The 17,830-nt window shown below is 44.1% G+C and overlaps 1 protein-coding gene across 2 annotated transcripts in view; it reads left to right on the top strand.

Moving 5' to 3' along the window:
• ADIPOR1 (adiponectin receptor 1) overlaps positions 1 to 17,830 on the top strand; it is a 356,425-nt gene that overhangs the window by 146,002 nt on the left and 192,593 nt on the right. For both annotated transcript variants that reach the window (XM_078644108.1, XM_078644109.1), the window contains one exon: positions 3,962 to 4,084. In XM_078644108.1, the coding sequence (XP_078500234.1) occupies positions 3,962 to 4,084 (123 nt within the window). The remainder of the gene's footprint in view (positions 1 to 3,961; positions 4,085 to 17,830) is intronic.

Here is a 17,830-nt window from a genome sequence, read left to right as displayed (position 1 = left end):
ACAGGTAAATTAGCACTTGTAAATTCATGTACTCATATATATCAGTTGTGACTGTGTAGTTCATTGTTTGTGGACGATAGTGAAGTTGAAATATCTAGAAAAGAGAATTTTGTACATATATAAATATAATAGTGGTGGACTGTATGGAGTATGATCGGACGCCTGAAACTGCAGCTGGTGTGTGAGTGCCGGCTCTTGTGACACTGTGTCTGTCTCCTGTCGGCTCCTCCTCACACGGTGCTGTGGCTCTCGTGACTCTGTGTCTGGGTCCTGCCTGCTCCTCACACAGTGCTGTGGCTCTCCTGACACTGTGTCTGTTTCCTGCCGGCTCCTCACACGGTGCTGTGGCTATCGTGACACGGTGTCTGTCTCCTGCCTGCTCCTCACACGGTGCTGTAGCTCTCGTGACACTGTCTGTCTCCTACTGGCTCCTCACACGGTGCTGTGACTCTGTGTCTGCCTCCTACTGGCTCCTCACACGGTGCTGTAGCTCTCGTGACACTGTGTCTGTCTCCTGCCTGCTCCTCACACGGTGCTGTGGCGCAGCAGTAGTGCAAAATTCGCACATCCACTAGGAGACTACAGGCAGTTGACATCTTAGGCAGCAGCTGTGCAAGCTTCTTACACTCACAAGAACGACATTACAGTGTGCAGTAGTGCAGCCCCATTGCATTAGTTCAGTGTTGCTGTTTTCTCCTCCTTTCAATATGTTACAGTTTAACAGATATTTTCGCAATAAAAAAATTATTTTTCTTTTATCCACATAAAAAGGATAAAATGCTGAGACAGTCCCCTCTTTTATTCAAATTGGGTGAAGTGAAGATATCAGGCTGCACTTACAACTTGCCACACGCGAGTGCAGCAGGCGCACGCTGCCACTGAGCTATACGAGGAGCGCGGGACATTAAAGGAGGCACTTCAGTGTGTTCTGGCAAAACAGCCAATATTCGTGCAGTCTGCACACCCGGCGAAGTGAAGCTATCAGGCTGCACTGACAACTTGCCACACGCGACTGCAGCGCCACAAGAAGACCACTGGAAGCAGCAGTGCAAGCTTCTCACATTCACAAAGAAACCACAGGCAGCAGATGTGCAAGCTTCTCACACTCCCAAGAAAGACATCACAAGCAGCAGTGGTGCAAGGCAGTGCACTGCAGAATAGATCAGGCAGCAGTAGTGCCTGCATATCTACAGGCTAACGATAACAGGCATATCTACAGGCTAGAGATGACCGTGCATATCTACACGCTAGCAATGACAGTGCATATCTACAGACTAGCAATGACAATGCATATCTACAGGCTACCGATGCCAGTACTATCTACAGGCTAGCGATGACAGTGCATATCTACAGGCTTTTGAAGCCAATGCATATCTACAGGCTAGCGATGACAGTGCATATCTACAAGCTACCGATGACAGAGGATATCTACAGGCTAGCGATGACAGTGCATAACTACAAGCTACTGAAGCCAATGCATATCTACAGGCTAGCGATGACAGTGCATATTTACAGGCTAGCATTGACAGAGCATATCTACAGGCTAGCGTAATAGTGCATTTCTTCATGCTACCGATGACAGTGCACACTAACACGAAGGACATCACAGGCAGCAGCTGTGCAAGCTTGTTACACTCACAAGGATACCACAGGCAGCTGAGGTGCAAGCTTCTCCCACTCACAAGAAGGACATCACAAGCAGCAGCGGTGCAAAATTCCCTCACACACTCACAGCAGGTACTGTGCCAAGGCAGTAGCAGCAACAGAGCAAGAGTCCCTTATAAAGAACAGGCACAGCACAGAGATGCACAATGCAATCTTCTCATACTCACAGGCAGCAGCTGTGCAAGCTTCTCACACTCACAAGAACGACATCACAGGCAGCAGCAGTGCAAGCTTGTTACACTCACAAGGAGACCACAGGCAGCAGCAGTGCAAGCTTCTTACACTCACAAGGAGACCACAGGCAGCAGAGGTGCAAGCTTCTCCCACTCACAACAACGACATCACAGGCAGCAGCAGTGCAAGCTTCTTACACTCACAAGAAGGACATCACAGGCAGCAGCAGTTCAAGCTTCTTACACTCACAAGGAGACCACAGGCAGCAGAGGTGCAAGCTTCTCACACTCACAAGAAGGACAACACAGGCAGTAACGGTGCAATATTCTCACACTCACAATGAAATCACTGGCAGTACACACCACATGAACACACTCCATAACACATAGCAACAATACATTGCCATTTACAATGCCATTAGCTCAAACTCAAATAAATCCGAGCCCGATTGCATTTCTAATGCTTGTTTCTAATAGGGGCCTGGTGATCAACACCATGAAAACTAAGTTCATGGTAGTTAATCCGCCCAAGAAAATAAGCTCAAATCCCCAACTAAATGGCATTGCACTGGAAAGGGTTTCTGTATTAGACTATTTGGGCGTCACCCTTACTGAAAACATGGAGTGGGCGCCCCAAATAGCCAAATCCAAGCTAAAATTAGCCCAGACCTCCAGGGGCATAGCTAAATTGGTAAGGGAATGGACTATCAAGCCCATTGCCCCTGCCATTGAGATTTATAGGGCGTAAGCGAGGAAAGCCACGCTGTATGGGGTCGAACTCTGGGGTCTTTGTTCCTCTGCCCCTTTAAGTAAAGTTGAGAAAAGTTTCCTAAGACAAATTCTAGGCCTTCTGCCTAGTACCCCGTTAATTCCCTTGCGGCTAGACTTAGGCATAGCCCCGATCGAAGATGAAGCTGCTCTACGACCCCTAACTTTTTGGTGTAGGCTTTGGGTGACCCCAGAATTGGCTGAGTACCAAGCAGAAGCCAAGGAGCTACTAGCCTATCCAGGGGAATTGAAGTTCCTTGGTTTGCGCATGTAAGGCGCCTATGTGTAAGGATAGGCAAATCAACCCTTTGGAGTAATCCTGAAGAAACCAGCTCTTTGGTTTCTCGAGCCGAACACCTGAGAATGTATCGAACTCAAAAGCTTGAGACCATCCAGGTAAATCAGAATTTAGGTGCTTTAACTACACAGTTCCTCATTGATAATGAGGACTACACATTAGAACCCTTTTTGGTTGACATCCTACCCCTCACAGCAAGGAAATTATATGTTTAGTTCAGATACAGCACTCTACCCCTCCGGGCATTCACTTCTGAATGGGCTGGTCTGCCCCTACGTGGGTGTCCTGCCTGTAATAAACAGGAGGAGTCTGAACTGCATGTTCTATTCTTTTGTCCCGGGTATAAAGCAGCAAGGCGGTGTTGGCTTCTACAATTGTGTCGGAATCTGGGGTTTTTGCAATGTATGGCGGCATTCAAAGTTTTGAATACCTCCAAGCCCATTGTTTTTTCCATCTCTCGGTTCCTAAATGCAATGTGGCAGAGGAGATGGGCTTTCTTAGAAAAGGAAAAACAATTAAAAGTTGTTAGCCTGACTGCAGTACCAACACAAGTGTCAAATGCATAGACTATCATATTGCCTATAAATGGGAAACCGCTTTAAAAAATTTTATGTTCAATGTAGTTTTTTTAAATTAATTGTGTGGTTTTAACTATTTATTAAATTACCGCTGTTCTGTTGTATGCATTGAGTTTATCTATTCACACTAAATGAATTGATCTGCTACCTGGTATTTCTGCCCATGTTTTGTGTTTTTTACTTCCACTCTCCACGTTAGTATTGTACTCTATTAATGGAAATGCTATGTCGTCATGTGTAGCCAAATCATCTTTGATGGAATAGGTCCCATTTGCACTGTTCGGAATGTTTTAAATGTATAATGCAGTTCTCTTTATCTTTGTATGCTTTTATGGTCCTAGTGACCGAAATAAAGTATTTTGAACCGAACAACTTTAACTGTTCCTGTTTCTAAATGATTAAATCTCTTTGCTGGTGCAATATGTAATAATTTCGGAATGTTTTTAGAAATACTTAAATTTTTCCATTTGTGTATGCAGGGCGATGGCCAGACATGCAGTGCAGCACAGGAAGAGGAAGAGGAGGAAGAAGAGGTCCGCGTGTTAACTCTCCCACTCCAGGCTCATCATGCCATGGAAAAGATGGAGGAGTTTGTGTACAAGGTATACTGTTGAATCAAATGAAATACCGGCCTTACAGATGAAGCAGAATTTATATTTAGTTTTTTTCAAATTAATAGCCATTTATGCATTATTAAGTTTCTTAATAATGCTTGAACATATTTCATGTTTGGTATGCTGTACAAAGAATTATTGTACTCCTACACACTCATGTAGCATTATACAGTGGGGTATGGTACATTGGGAGGGTGAGGATACATGAGAAGTTGCCTTTTGCATATCTTCAGCTGGGAGTGTTGATGATGGAGGTGTGTGGAAGGTTTTGTGTTTAGGTGTTTTTGGAACACCAAAGACTTATACTCGCTTTCGAGTACAGGTGGAATTTGTTCCTTGGTCTCCCAACAACAGTGGAAGGGATGGTTCTTTGTGTTTTTACTTTTGGGAGGGTTCTTTGAGTGAGATTGTGATTCTGTAATCACTGCTGGGTCTTTGAATAGTGTTGGAAATATACCTGCTAGCTTCTTTTTTGTTTACATTTTATTATCAAGGAAGTGAGTCTTATGTTTGATTCAGGCCAGTTTTATAGTGGTTCTTTGTTTTCAAGACACAAATTTGGAGACGTGACTGACTTCACAATAAGTTGCATCTTTTCATGAAGCTTTTCATGAGAACTGTAGAAGTCCATGGTAATATGGCACTTCAGTTAAGTCTGGAAAAGATGGGCAACTGTACATCAAGATGTAAAGCGTGGCAATACGATTTGAGAATTTTTGAGTGTCAGCTGAAACTGAGCCTTTTTGGGGATTGTCACATGGAGTGTTAATAAAGTGGTGTACAGTAGAACATAGAGAGGATCTGTGAGCTTATTTCTCATTGTGAAAGTGACACGAGGCAACCATGTTTCATCATTTTGGAGAGTGTTGAGCATTAGGAATGTGAGCAGATCAGATGTTAGCAGGGTGATTTACACCTGAATGCCTGTGGTAAAACTGGAATAAATTAGCATGTCGTAGGAGTTGACATGTGTATTTAAATGTCTCTTTGTGTCAGTCAGGGAGACCGAATAACCTTTTTATATAACTAAGGTTTACACCTACCTATTAGTATTTCACAAAAGCTATAACCTATGGCTCATTCTATATAATGTAGAATATTTAAAGATTGATCCGTTGAGAGGAGTGTAACATGGGAATGCTACTGCTTGTAGAATTAATTCCTAAGTCAGGCCTTCACTGTCATTTGGTTAGTACGTAAACGTGATATGGACCATTAGATTTTGAAACCACTTTGAACCTTTTGTTAGCCTGTATGTCTCCATGTCTTAGCCTTACCTTGGAAGGCATAAGTTGTAAATGGTTATAGTGCTTTCCCCAGTGGCTACTGATTTTTAAGGATGTGAATACTACAAGCAACTTCTGCAACAGCAGTTGTGAAGAACATTTAGTAGTCTAGAAGAAATCTTGGACATTTAGGAATACATTTAACCATGGAAGATTCCCTATTCAGTTTTTTGGCCATGATAGGTTTATGAACAAAGACAAGGTAAGTGTGTTTGTAAAGGAGCTTGTTTGTAGAGAAGCGAAGATGGTAGTGAAAGATTTAGTGGCCTTGAATGAAACAGAATGTTTTCTTTGATGAATGCACACCCACTCCATAATCAAGTACTTTGGGGACAAGCTAGTGTTAAGGAATTGGATAGATAGTCCAGATTATTTAGTACTACCCTCTTAGCCATCTCAAACCAGAAGATCACTGTCAAAGAATTATGATCATTGAGAACTACTGAGAACTACTGCCCACAAATCTGGACCATCCGTACATCTACAGCATTTTACTCTTCCAAAAACTACTTTTTTTGGCCAATTCTAGCTAAAGAAAGGTCAGAGTGCACCTTTAAGAAGAGACTAATTTCTCAGTTTCATACTTAAGTATTTCTCATGTTTGAAATGATAATTTCCTCCATCATGCTGCTTCTGTGGTCCATGCTTAAAATTGCACTTACCACAGGAATAGTTGTACAACCACTGAATAAAGTGCATTGGCTATTTTGAGGCTCTGCAGTCGTAAAGTAGTAGACAGTGAAATCTGTATGTTGGTGGAATTCCCACAATTTTGCAAGGGATTTGTGAAGGGACAGCTAAATGCCAAAACTTAGAATCTCATCACTAGGTTCTAGCTCAGTGCACACACTTAACATCTGATCCATTAGTTAAAGGCAATTGCTTATGTTTATTTTTTTTCTAGCCACTGCCACTCAAGATGTAAGGTTGCAAGAGATGATCATCCTTGCACTGAAATGTGTGATAGTCCTGCTTCTCATTGAAGTCTCTTTCACAATTTTGTAGATATTCTTCAATAAACAAGATAGTCAGCAGCTAGGGAATGTTGGACCTGATCGATCATTGTATTTTAAAAAGCCTGCAGTTTGTAAAATGGTATGCTTTGCGACTACAAAAGGAGGCGATGCAGTATAAAAATTTTACAAGCCCGAAAACCCTTTTCAGTTTTCAGAATTCTGTTTTCACCAAATCATGAGAAGCACACTTTCTTAGTAAATTTATAACTTACAGGGCGTACTTTAATAATCCTTAGTGCTCTATTTGTGGTAGTGTGGTCAATCAGCTTAGGCTTAAGCATTTATTTTACATGCGGTCATTAAATGGTTCACACACTCAAAAAAAAAAAAAAAACAAGACCAATTTAGGAATAAAAAAGTGGATTTTTATAGGACTTTAAATACTAAGGTCTTTAGAATCACTGTAGTACATTCAGAGATATCAATTTTAAAAGAAAACAGTAAAATAGTTCCAACAGTTTTGAGGCATGGTCCTCGTACTCTACAATGTTAGCCTATGTCAGGTAAAACACGTGTAGCAAAATGGCACTTGTAGTCTGAGTTAAGTGGAATCCTTTGGGACTTAAGGTGCTATGGAGCCAAGGTCTAATGTACCACCAGCAGTTTCCCTTTACCTGCCCTGATGTGTCCAGATGCAGAATTGCTGGTCGGGGTGGTAGCCTCGATTTCTACACTAGTAAAGTCAAGGGGACCTGAAATAAAGAGGCCGCATTGAGGAACTTTTCCAAATCCAAAGGGCGGCTCAGGTCATATGGATTCATAGGCCAAGAGGATGTAGTCAGGAGTCATGAACTTGAGCCAGATGGCTCGGGTGCAGAGGTGCTTGACTGGCTGACCACTTTTGTTTGAGGTTAACAATGTTGCCGATACACCTGCAGAGGAGGGAAAAACAAGACCGAAGGGCCACTGTGTTCGTAGGTCCACCGCGATCACTGACACACACGGGCTGGAGTTTGGACTGTTGCCCTCCAGACGCAAGATGATCTTATTCAAACTCCTATTTTTATTATCCTCCATACCTTTAGAGAGTTGGAGACGCTGTCTCCGATTTCCAGTTGTGAGGTCTAACTTTGTACCCCACCATTGACCTTCATCTATTCAAGGACCTGCACTCGCTAGAGCAAAAAAACCTCTTTTGCTCTATTTAAAAACCAAGCATCGCCAGAGCCATCAAGCCAGTGTGGCTTGAATTTGACTTTTTCCTATTTACCCTCCTTGGCTTGGACTCTCCTGTGACCTTCTTTTTGGATTGCTTCCCCCCCTTGGATCTACTTTTATCTGGCCTGGTTTTTGGTCCTGAAGAAGGTTGATCTAGGAGTGAGGTTGATACCGAAATGCGCGTCAACGTGTATGTAATGTTCGGTTAGACCAGGACACTCCCAGTAATTGAGTCCCATTGGATAGAGGAACCTGGGATTAGTTTATAGTCAATTAATAGAAGGCTATGCCATTGAGTTATTCTCTAATTCCTGGTCTAACAAAAATGTAATTGCATTGTTTTTTATTAAAGGATGTCACGTTCGTTTGAATGATTGAAATATGGGTATATTTGTGTATGTCGGTTTTGAGTATATATGTGTCTGATTGAGACATCCTGGGGGTTATTATTGTTTCTCGGGCATCCCGCTACACGGTTCTAAATTATCTTTTGTTTGTGTGTGATTTATTGGTTGTCATTTCTTATAATGGATTACACTAATTCATTTAACTAAAAAATGAGAAAAGGAAAATAAAATTGCAAAAGTCTAAATTTTATGACCGACTAGACGAAATGACATGATCTTCATTTTTGTGGTTGTGGGATACTGTGCGACATTTTTGTACTCCATAATGTATAATTGTATGTGGTAATTTTACTCATTCACCAGGCAGGATTGTTTTTGACGCAGGACGAAGAACAAGTCTTGGCTGGTTCAGGTGCCCAGATACTCAGGGTATTGGGTCAGGGGGGCTCCTGGAGGGTCTTGCGTGTCAAAACCCAGCAGAGACATGGGGCTCACCTCCGAGAGCCACAAAAAGCACCTGAGATGTTACTCCCTCGCTGGGTCTGGTGGTGCGGCTCTGCCCGATGATGCGACTGTGTCATTTTGTGAGGCCTCCTGAGGAGGCCGAAAGGAGCCCCTCCCCCACTTGCCCCTCTGCACCGGGACTCTTCAGCTCTGGAAATGAGTGCTGGGGCCTCCGCTACCGTAGAGGCAGCCCATAACATACTATGTGGTGCTCAGCACTCGTCTCTAACGCCCCCGACTGCCACTGACTTAAAGTCCCACTGGAGTTCACGGGGGGCATTGCTGGACCCTCCTAGGGATTTCGGGAGGGCCCCTACCCTCTGCTTTGACATCGTAGTAATGGCCCAAATCCTACCAGAGCAACCTTGAGGCCAGCCCAAATCCCCCATTGTAGTAATAACCCAAAGCCACCATGAGGCCAGCCCAAATCCTACCAAGGCATCTATGAGCCCAGCACCTTGATACCAATGCCTGCCTGCATTTCTGCTGACCATTGATCTCAAATTTCAGACTCCCTCTGACTGTTGGAACAACAGTGCACATCCACTAGGTTCTTTGTCTGAGTGTTGGAGGCTCAGGTTGCTGCTAAGAATTTGGAATCTGTTGGACTACTACTTGCACAACTGAACCCTGCTCACCGCCACCGTTCCCATAACTGCCTGCACAACCCGAGGGGCCCTCTTATACCCTCTGTCATATCTAGCTGCTTATCATACATCCCACGAAAATCCACAATACCGTGTTGATGGTTAAATCCCCCTTCCAATGAACAGCTATGACACCAGAACGTTCTTGACTACAACCTAGGTTCACTTCCAGGGGATCCTCATCAGTAGTCATAAGCACTAAATATTCCTGCCCATGTGCAGGGACCCCAGAGTACATAAAAAAATAGATAGATAGATATATATATAGAGATACGTCCAACAATGCCCTCAAGCTTTTCCAGGACGCACACAACGTTAAGCCAGCCATCCGGCTTTCAAGGATATCACTCTCCATCAAGCCCAGGTAAATTTTGGTGTCTGACGCGTTTCAGGGCTGCCGCCCCTTAATCATAGACTGCTCAGTTTACAGCATTGATTTCTTATTTATTTTGAATTTCTGCACGCTTTTTATTGGTTCCCTGCCCTTAGTGGGCTGCACTTCATTTGTGTCCTTTTCTATTGCATGCTGGGAATTGTATTATCCTCAAAGGAGACCATTATTTGCCTTTAGTAGGTTCAATGTCACATACTTTGTTCGAGGTTATTGTTCAATCCTACAGTAGGATCCCGGGACCTGTGGGGAGTTATTTTCATCAGGCTTACCACGCTGAGCAGATTGAAATTGTTTCAGTCCGCAGCCTCTTCTGTCCATTTCTCACGAAAATGGTGAAAGAGGATGATGCAATCCTGACGCGGCAAGGGCGCCGCGCTGCAAAATGTGTCCAACAATGCCCTCAAGCTTTTCCAGGACGCACACAGTGTTAAGCCAGCCATCCGGCTTTCAAGGATATCACTCTCCATCAAGCCCAGGTAAATTTTGGTGTCTGACGCGTTTCAGGACTGCCGCCCCTTAATCATAGACTGCTCAGTTGACTGCATTGATTGCTTCTTTATTTTGAATTTCTGCACGCTTTTTATTGGTTTTTCAGAAAGACACACATTCACTGGATGTCATCAGTGATGTCATTTGAGATGTCATCAGAGATGTCATGAGTGATGTCAATGACCATGTCATGAGTGATGTAATATGTGACGTCATCAGCAATGCATTGCGGGCACGCGAGTTATAGTTAGATGAACTAACTAGAACAGGGGAATTTCAATGGTTTTGTATGAGTGAAATGTCCAGCTAACTAGAACGTGTGAAACCTATGGCTTTTTCAGTGAATTTCTAAGGTTTTTTAAATGCTAATTCCCAACTATAACGTGGCTGAAACCTATGGTTTTTTCAGTGAATTTCAAAGGTTTTGTAAATGATAATTTTTAAATGTATTAATTATTTTTTTATACTGATTTTCTACATTGTTTTAAAGTATTTATTTTTAGATATTTTATTTTTTAAATTACATTACATATTTTTAATATAAATTGAAAACATTGTTTTTTTAAATATTGAAATTGTAATATTTTTTTTTTTTAATTTTATATTTTTTTAATGTATATATATTTTATATAGCAGGCAATGATATCCTATGGAAGGAAATTCAAGTTACTGGTAAGTACCGTTAAAATTACTTTTCAGGAACAGTAGTGACCTGAAAGATGCAGCACTGAGGTCTCTCCTGATAACAGGTGAGTAAATCAGAATTCGTAGTTCGGCTGATTTTTGAGGAATTTTTTTAAGTTCCAAAACTCCACACTTAGGTTTTCTATGGAAGGAAATTCAAGTTACTGTAAGTATGGTTAGAATTACTTTTCAGGATCAGTAGTGGGCTGAAAGATGCAGCACTGAGGTCTCTCCTAATAACAGGTGAGTACATCGGAATTCGTGGTTCGGCTGATTTTAGAGGAATATTTCGCTCAATAGTGAAGGAAGGGGGCGGGGGAAGAGGTGACATGTGTGCAAACACGCCCTGTGGCGCGTTTTAGGATGGGGAATTAATTCCTCTTCAATCCTGAGGTCCCCTGGGGGCCAACTAGCCCACCCGGTACCTCCAGTATGCGCCAGGGAGCTGCATTGCAGAGAGGTGTCCAGAGGGCACGCCCCCTTTTTACAACTCTCTGCAACGCAGCTCCGTGGCGCTTACTGGAGGCACCTGTTGGACTAGTTGGCCCCTAGGGGACCTCTGGATTGAAGAGGAATTAATTCCCCAACCTAAAACACGCCACAGGGCATGTTTGCACACTTATCACCTCAAGCCCCTCCCCCTACCTTCACCACTGTGCAGACACGCCCCGTAGCACGTTCTAAGTTGGGGGATTAAGTCCCCTTGCATACTAGGGGTCCATGGGGGCCAACTTGCCCACCAGGAACCTCCAGTATGCGCTAGGGGGCTGCGTTGCAGATGTGAAAAAGGGGCGTGGCCTCATTACACCTCTCTGCAACGCAGCCCCCTGGCGCTTTTGCAGAGAGGGAACTAATTCCCCTTGCATACTGGGGGTCCCTGGGGGCCAACTAGCCCACCAGGAACCTCCAGTATGCGCTAGGGGGCTGCGTTGCAGAGGTGAAAAAGGGGCGTGGCCTCCTTACACCTCTCTGCAACGCAGCCCCCTGGCGCTTTTGCAGAGGGGGAACTAATTCCCCTTGCATACTGGGGGTCCCTGGGGGCCAACTAGCCCACCAGGAACCTCCAGTATGCGCCAGGGGGCTGCGCTGCAGAGAGGTGTAATGAGGCCACGCCCCTTTTTACACCCTCTGCAACGCAGCCCCCTGGCGCGTTTGCAGAGGGGGAACTAATTCCCCTTGCATACTGGGGGTCCCTGGGGCCCAGCTAGCCCACCAGGAACCTCCAGTATGCGCCAGGGGGCTGCATTGCAGAGAGGTGTAAAAAGGGGCATGGCCTCAGACCATCTCTCTGGCTAGTTGGCCCCCAGGGACCCCCAGTATGCAAGGGGAATTAGTTCCCCCTCTGCAAACGCACCGTGCAGGGAGGGGGTGTGGCCTACTCCCAATCCCGTTTTTTTTTTTCTTTTTCTCTTTTAAGAGATGTCCTCTCTTCTTCATTGGCTTGGCATCTTGGGCGAAAGAAACAGCTAACACAGTTCTTATGGGTGTGGTTAAATAGTAATCTTCCCTCAGTGGGCGTGTCTCGCTTGGAATGTTGGATCTTGTAGTCCCATCGGCATAGTCTTTAGTAGCTTTCGCAGTGCTTCTCCCTCCAAAAATAACTTCCATCAGGTCACTGTAAGACGTGCATTTCAGCTTACTGTTCTACTTGCGTCTTCGCGAGAGAAAGCAACGCCGTGACAGCGATGCATTCGTGTCGTCCTGCCGCTGAGGAAAGATTAAGTCTCCTCGCCCCGCCGATCACGCCTGGATCGGACCTCATCACCCCCGCCGACCTAGCGTCCATGGGCCCAGTGCCCCACGCGGACCCGACGGATCCATGGCCCACGGAGCATCCATTTAGAAATCCTCGACTAATTAGTGATTACTACACGGGCTGAGCCTCCCGGCACCCGTTATTTTTCTATTTTCAAGCCTCAGTGAAGTACTACTAGATTGACCTCACACTCCCCACCGTTTGCAATTTACGGACTGCTTCCAACCCTCCCAGTCCTGAAGATGATCCCAAATCTCACGTATCGAAACGCCGTCGACTCATCAGCAAGATCCTAGGCGCCCCTCACACTGTGGTTCTCGATAAGAATGACAAATGGAAAATAACCCTTCGAAAACATTTGAAACCACTCTGTTTTAATTCACTGTATATATCTATGCACTAACGCTTCGCGCCACCCACGCTGATCACTCTGTCACTTGTGTCGCCGTAGTGCTATTCACCTCTTCACTGGTGCACCTTGTACTACCTCTGGTTGTTATTCTTGAATTGCAAATTGCAATGCTGATATTAACTGTAAATTGTACTTACCCACTTTTTTTTGAGAAAATGTTGAGTAAAATGATGCCTTGAGCACACGTGACAATCATCTAGAGTCTCCTTGTTCCTCCTTGGATAATGCTGTATTCATATCCTCACAAACTGCCTTCTAACCATACCAGTTGGGATACTGTTTTGTTTATAATGCCCTATTTACAGCATAATGTTTCCTGTCACTCTGTCCTCTGATAGAATGTCGTCATACCACACTACAGCTTTATTGTTTTTTAGTGCATGACCTTCGTCACTCCCCCCTCCCATGTTGTGGTACCCCCTTAGATTCTGTGGATGCCCTTCCTTGTCAGGTGGGCCATATCCCAATCCTGTATTGTATTCAACCTCTGATCATTTCTAACCCTACCCTGGTCCATTTGCAAAATGACCACAAAAGCTTCTCTTTCGTTCTGCCTCAGGGCCCCCCCACCCCACTAACTAGGCCCTTAAACGACCACAGTAATTATTCTCATCAACCTTACCATCTTTGTGTACGCTCCCACTCACTTGGATATTCCCCTTCCTACTCCCCTCCCACCCCTTAGTTCCCCTGTTCCCACCCCCATCATGGACCTTACCTCAAGAAAGAAACCCATTTTTACTGACACCCTACTTTTGCCACAACAAGGGCACCTTAATGAACAACCTAATTTTCTCCACCAACCGGCGTGCCAAATGGAGAAATGTTCCCTCTTCCTCACTCAACACCACCATAAAAAGGAAATCCCACATGGCCACACTTTCTATCACGCCCTCCTCACTTTACCACAGCAACGCCATAATTTCCATCTACAACAATGGACACCCTGGTCCTCTCCCTAGTTATGGCATTATCAGTCTAAACCCCCGGCCTAGACTGTTTATACTGAGCCCCACTTTCTGTGTACTAGGCACATGCCACATCTCTGCCGCCCGGTGAATACCTCTTGATCGACTTCTCCACAACTAGCTACTCATAGAGCTCCCTCTACACGTTCTAACACTCGCCCGGTGGTAATCGCACATTCACTGAACAGGTCATGGAGATTATCTCCTCCAACATTGACTATCATACCAACCAGGTCTTCCTGGGTGACTTCAATAATCACTGGAACAATCCCACTGACTCGCTCGTGAACTGCTTCAAATCCTTCCTCCATGACCTCAAACTCATACAATCCTGCAGTAGCCTGATACCTAAGAAAAGAGCCATCCTCGATTAATCATTGCTAAAGAGAACACCGTACACGTTGATTCTATTCTCCCATGCAACTTGACTAACCACCATTTTGTCACCTTCTCCCTAACTGTAGAGGCAATCTCCTCCAAAGGCCAACCAAAGAAAACCAAACACTGGATCCGTGACACCCCAAACATTAACTCAGACACTGTTAACTATCAGTAACTAGACCCTGCTCACGCCAGAACCAATGCCCAGGACCTCACAGATAACTATTTCAGTTGCATGTCCAAAATCATGGACACCATTTAAAAAGAATCCTGTCCAAACAATCTGAATATTAATTCGAATTTAACCTTAACGAAGAACGAAAACACCTCACACTTGCAGAAAAAGCATGGAGAGACACTCCCTCCGTGGCCAACCTCCTACTCCTGCGTCAAAGGAGTAGCGCCTACAACTGGCACATCAGGAACTCCAAAGCAACCTCCTTTCAAAACCATCTAGACATCTTCTAATCAGTCTTTTGACCTCCTTTAAATATTCAAACCATTTAACAGATTTTTCCAAACTCCTTATTGAGTCCATTCACCTCCTCCTCCCACTATGGACCAGGATAATCAATGCCGCTCTCATCCAAGGCTCTCGACGTGACTGCTTCAAAATTGGTCAGGTTACCTTCCATCCTACAAAAAACAAAAAAACTTTGATTAGCCCGACCCAAACAAATACTGCTCTATTTCCACCATCCCTACTCTGGCCAAATTCCTAAAGAAATGTGTACACTTGCAGCACCACAGTCACATGAATCAATTTCTATTCTTCCACCACTGTCAATCCGGCTTCCGTTCTGGTAATCCCACCGATACTGCCATGGTCCACATTGTCGACGATGCTCTGCGCTCACTCGACCAAAATTAATCTTGCCTCTTGATCCTGCTGGATCTGTCTGCAGCCTTTGACACCATCAACCATTCTACCCCTACCTGACCTACTAGAACATAGGATGGACCTCTCCGGCACAGTGCTAAAATGATTCTCCTCCTTGTTTACACAACATATTGCATCTCTTTCTAATTGGTTATACTCTTTCAGAGCAGTTGTCCCTATCACTGCGTGTCCCCCAAGGTTCTGTCCTCTCCCAGACACTGTTTAGCCTCTATATGGAGCCCCCTTACTGAAGTGCTCAAACTCTCCCACATCTCCTACCATATGTATGCTGACGACACCCAACTCTACATGAGAATAACCTCCATCGAGGACATCCACACCCTTAACGTTGCCTCAACAAAAACACATGGCTAACATAACCACCTCAAATTCAGTGCCTAAAAAATTGAATTCTTATCGATTGCCCCACCCACCACCACCCCTAACGTCAATGACTTGCACCCTCTTCTCTCTCCCTTGAATTGCACCCCACACATCGTCAACTCTGCCAAATCCCTAAGTATAACACTAGACAAAGAATGCTACAGGTAGGCTCATCACAGGTTAAAATAAAGTGCACAGAACGATCTTCACTTCGAGGCCAGGATGCATTTCAATATCACTTGCATGGGCCCATAGTACTGCACCCCAATACCCCCTCCCACCTGTCCCAGAAACCATCCCTATGGCCGGAAATAGATCCTCTAGAAGCACAAGCTCCTTACTTCTTAAGCAACAAAAATTGAAGCAAAAAAAAACCTACAACCGTTCCTTCTCTGGGATGGCCCTAAACATTTGGAACTCTCTACCCACGGAGGTCATATGCAACTTATCCACATCCGTCTTTCAGAAAGAAGTAAAAAAAAATTCCATCCAACAAATTCCTCTCTGACAGGACTAGGTCATTGGTACCCCTTCTCCACACCCTTCACGAAACCTGTGCATCACTACCTCGGGAAAACTATGCCTCTACTATCCCCAACCTTTAACTCCCTCCCTCTTCTACCACAGAACCTAGCATTCACATATTCTACTGTATGTTGTTTTTTTTACATCTTTTGTATTCTGTTATTTTATGTTCTTATTTTCGATTATGTAACATGAGTAATTGCTGCTATTTCGTTCACATATCCCACTGTATATCGCTTACTCTTTTGTATCGTTGCTATGTATTTTTATTTACTCTTTATGTTCATTATGTTATTCAGTTGCGCTTACTATGTAAATCACTCTGACACCTTCGGGTTATGTTTGCGCCATGTAAAACCCCTCAAATAAATAAATGAAACACTGTGATGTAGTGTAGTTCCTATCTTCCCAATAGGCTCTGCGCATTGGAATAATACCTACAGCAGTAAAGGCCTAGGCCAGACGTTAACTAGGTCTACTACTGTCGATACTAGACTTAAGTTTTGGGTTTGCCAGCGTAGCTCAGAGTTCGCTAGAAACTTTCTCGAATGTTCAGGAAAGAATTAACTCCCCTGATTAGACAAGAAGGGATTTAGTTTCTGACAACCATAGAACATGACAACTTTGCTCTCCCCTAATCAAGAGTCAATCTCGAGAGTCGTGTGAGCACAAGGCAATTATTTTACTCAGTCAGTACGTGCATTCTTAGTCTCATCAGATTGTAGAGAAAAGGAAGAGACGGGCGTGTTCAATAAAAAGGTGTTATTTATTGATCAGTCTCTTTTCTCGTACAAGAGAAATGGATCGATATTATTGCAATACTTATAGTTAAGTAAAGTGCATACATTAAAAGCAATAGTATAAAATAATACTGTAAAAACATTGATCTGGTTTCTGAGCCATATGATGTTTAAAATGATTAAAATATATTTACATACACATATACATTTGACTAAACGTACTCAACTGGTGTTTCTAAATACGCCTACCCCGTGTACCTGACCTAAGTCTAATGCGTGGGCGGGAATAGAAAGTTACAGTTTAAGTTAAGTTTGTTTTTGCCAAGTGAATAACTAAAGAATTCTCTGTGAGGGGTTATTCAGTTCTGTACCTGGAAGTTAGGATGAATGAGGAATGGTATCTCTTTCTCTGCTCTCGATATTCCAGGCTGCCTGCGAGGGCTGCCCAGAAGCGCCGGTGCTGGGTCTCTCGGCTTGAGATAGCAGCGCGTCTCTCAGCGCGTCAGGAAGGCGGGGCTGCTGCCAGCGGGGTCTGCTTCTGCTCTCGGCTTCGGCAAGTATGGCTGCTCCGTCTCGTCACCACGCGTGTGTTTGCATAGGGCAAGATCGGCAATATTTATACCTTAAAGGTGCCGAGATTGACGTAAGGATGGACATAGATACGTCAATAAAGATGTCATACGACTTGCTCGTTAGCACATTCTTTACTAAAGTTCTCTGTGAAATCAAAACAATGGCCGCACGGATTTTCCAGGTTGTCATAGGTTTGATTTGTTATGAGAACGTCGTATGCCTTATCAGGGGCTGGAGGAATGTCGCTTGTCTAATTAGATCTCAAGCGTTATGACCTAATCAGATAACACGTTCCTGTGCCGTAGTGTGACTGCGTCAGATAACGGTATCTGCATCATGGGGGCTTTTCTCGCCTCATGGGCTGACTGTTAGTTAACTTGATAGTTAGTTTAACCAGAATAGGGTCAGGAATAGGGGGATTGATTCAGAACCTATAGGAATACATGACACCCACTCCACGCTAACTATGGTCATATTTACTAATCTATGCATAGTATAACATCGTACAACATACTATAGAGTATAGTGTATACCTTACCACCCCAAAATACATAAATGCATTTTGAAATTTTCAAATATACTGAAAAATT

The sequence above is a fragment of the Lissotriton helveticus genome, chromosome 5_1 (genome assembly GCF_964261635.1).
Source record: "Lissotriton helveticus chromosome 5_1, aLisHel1.1, whole genome shotgun sequence".
Classification (NCBI taxonomy): Eukaryota; Metazoa; Chordata; class Amphibia; order Caudata; family Salamandridae; genus Lissotriton; species Lissotriton helveticus.
This window is presented reverse-complemented; position numbering and strand designations above follow the sequence as displayed.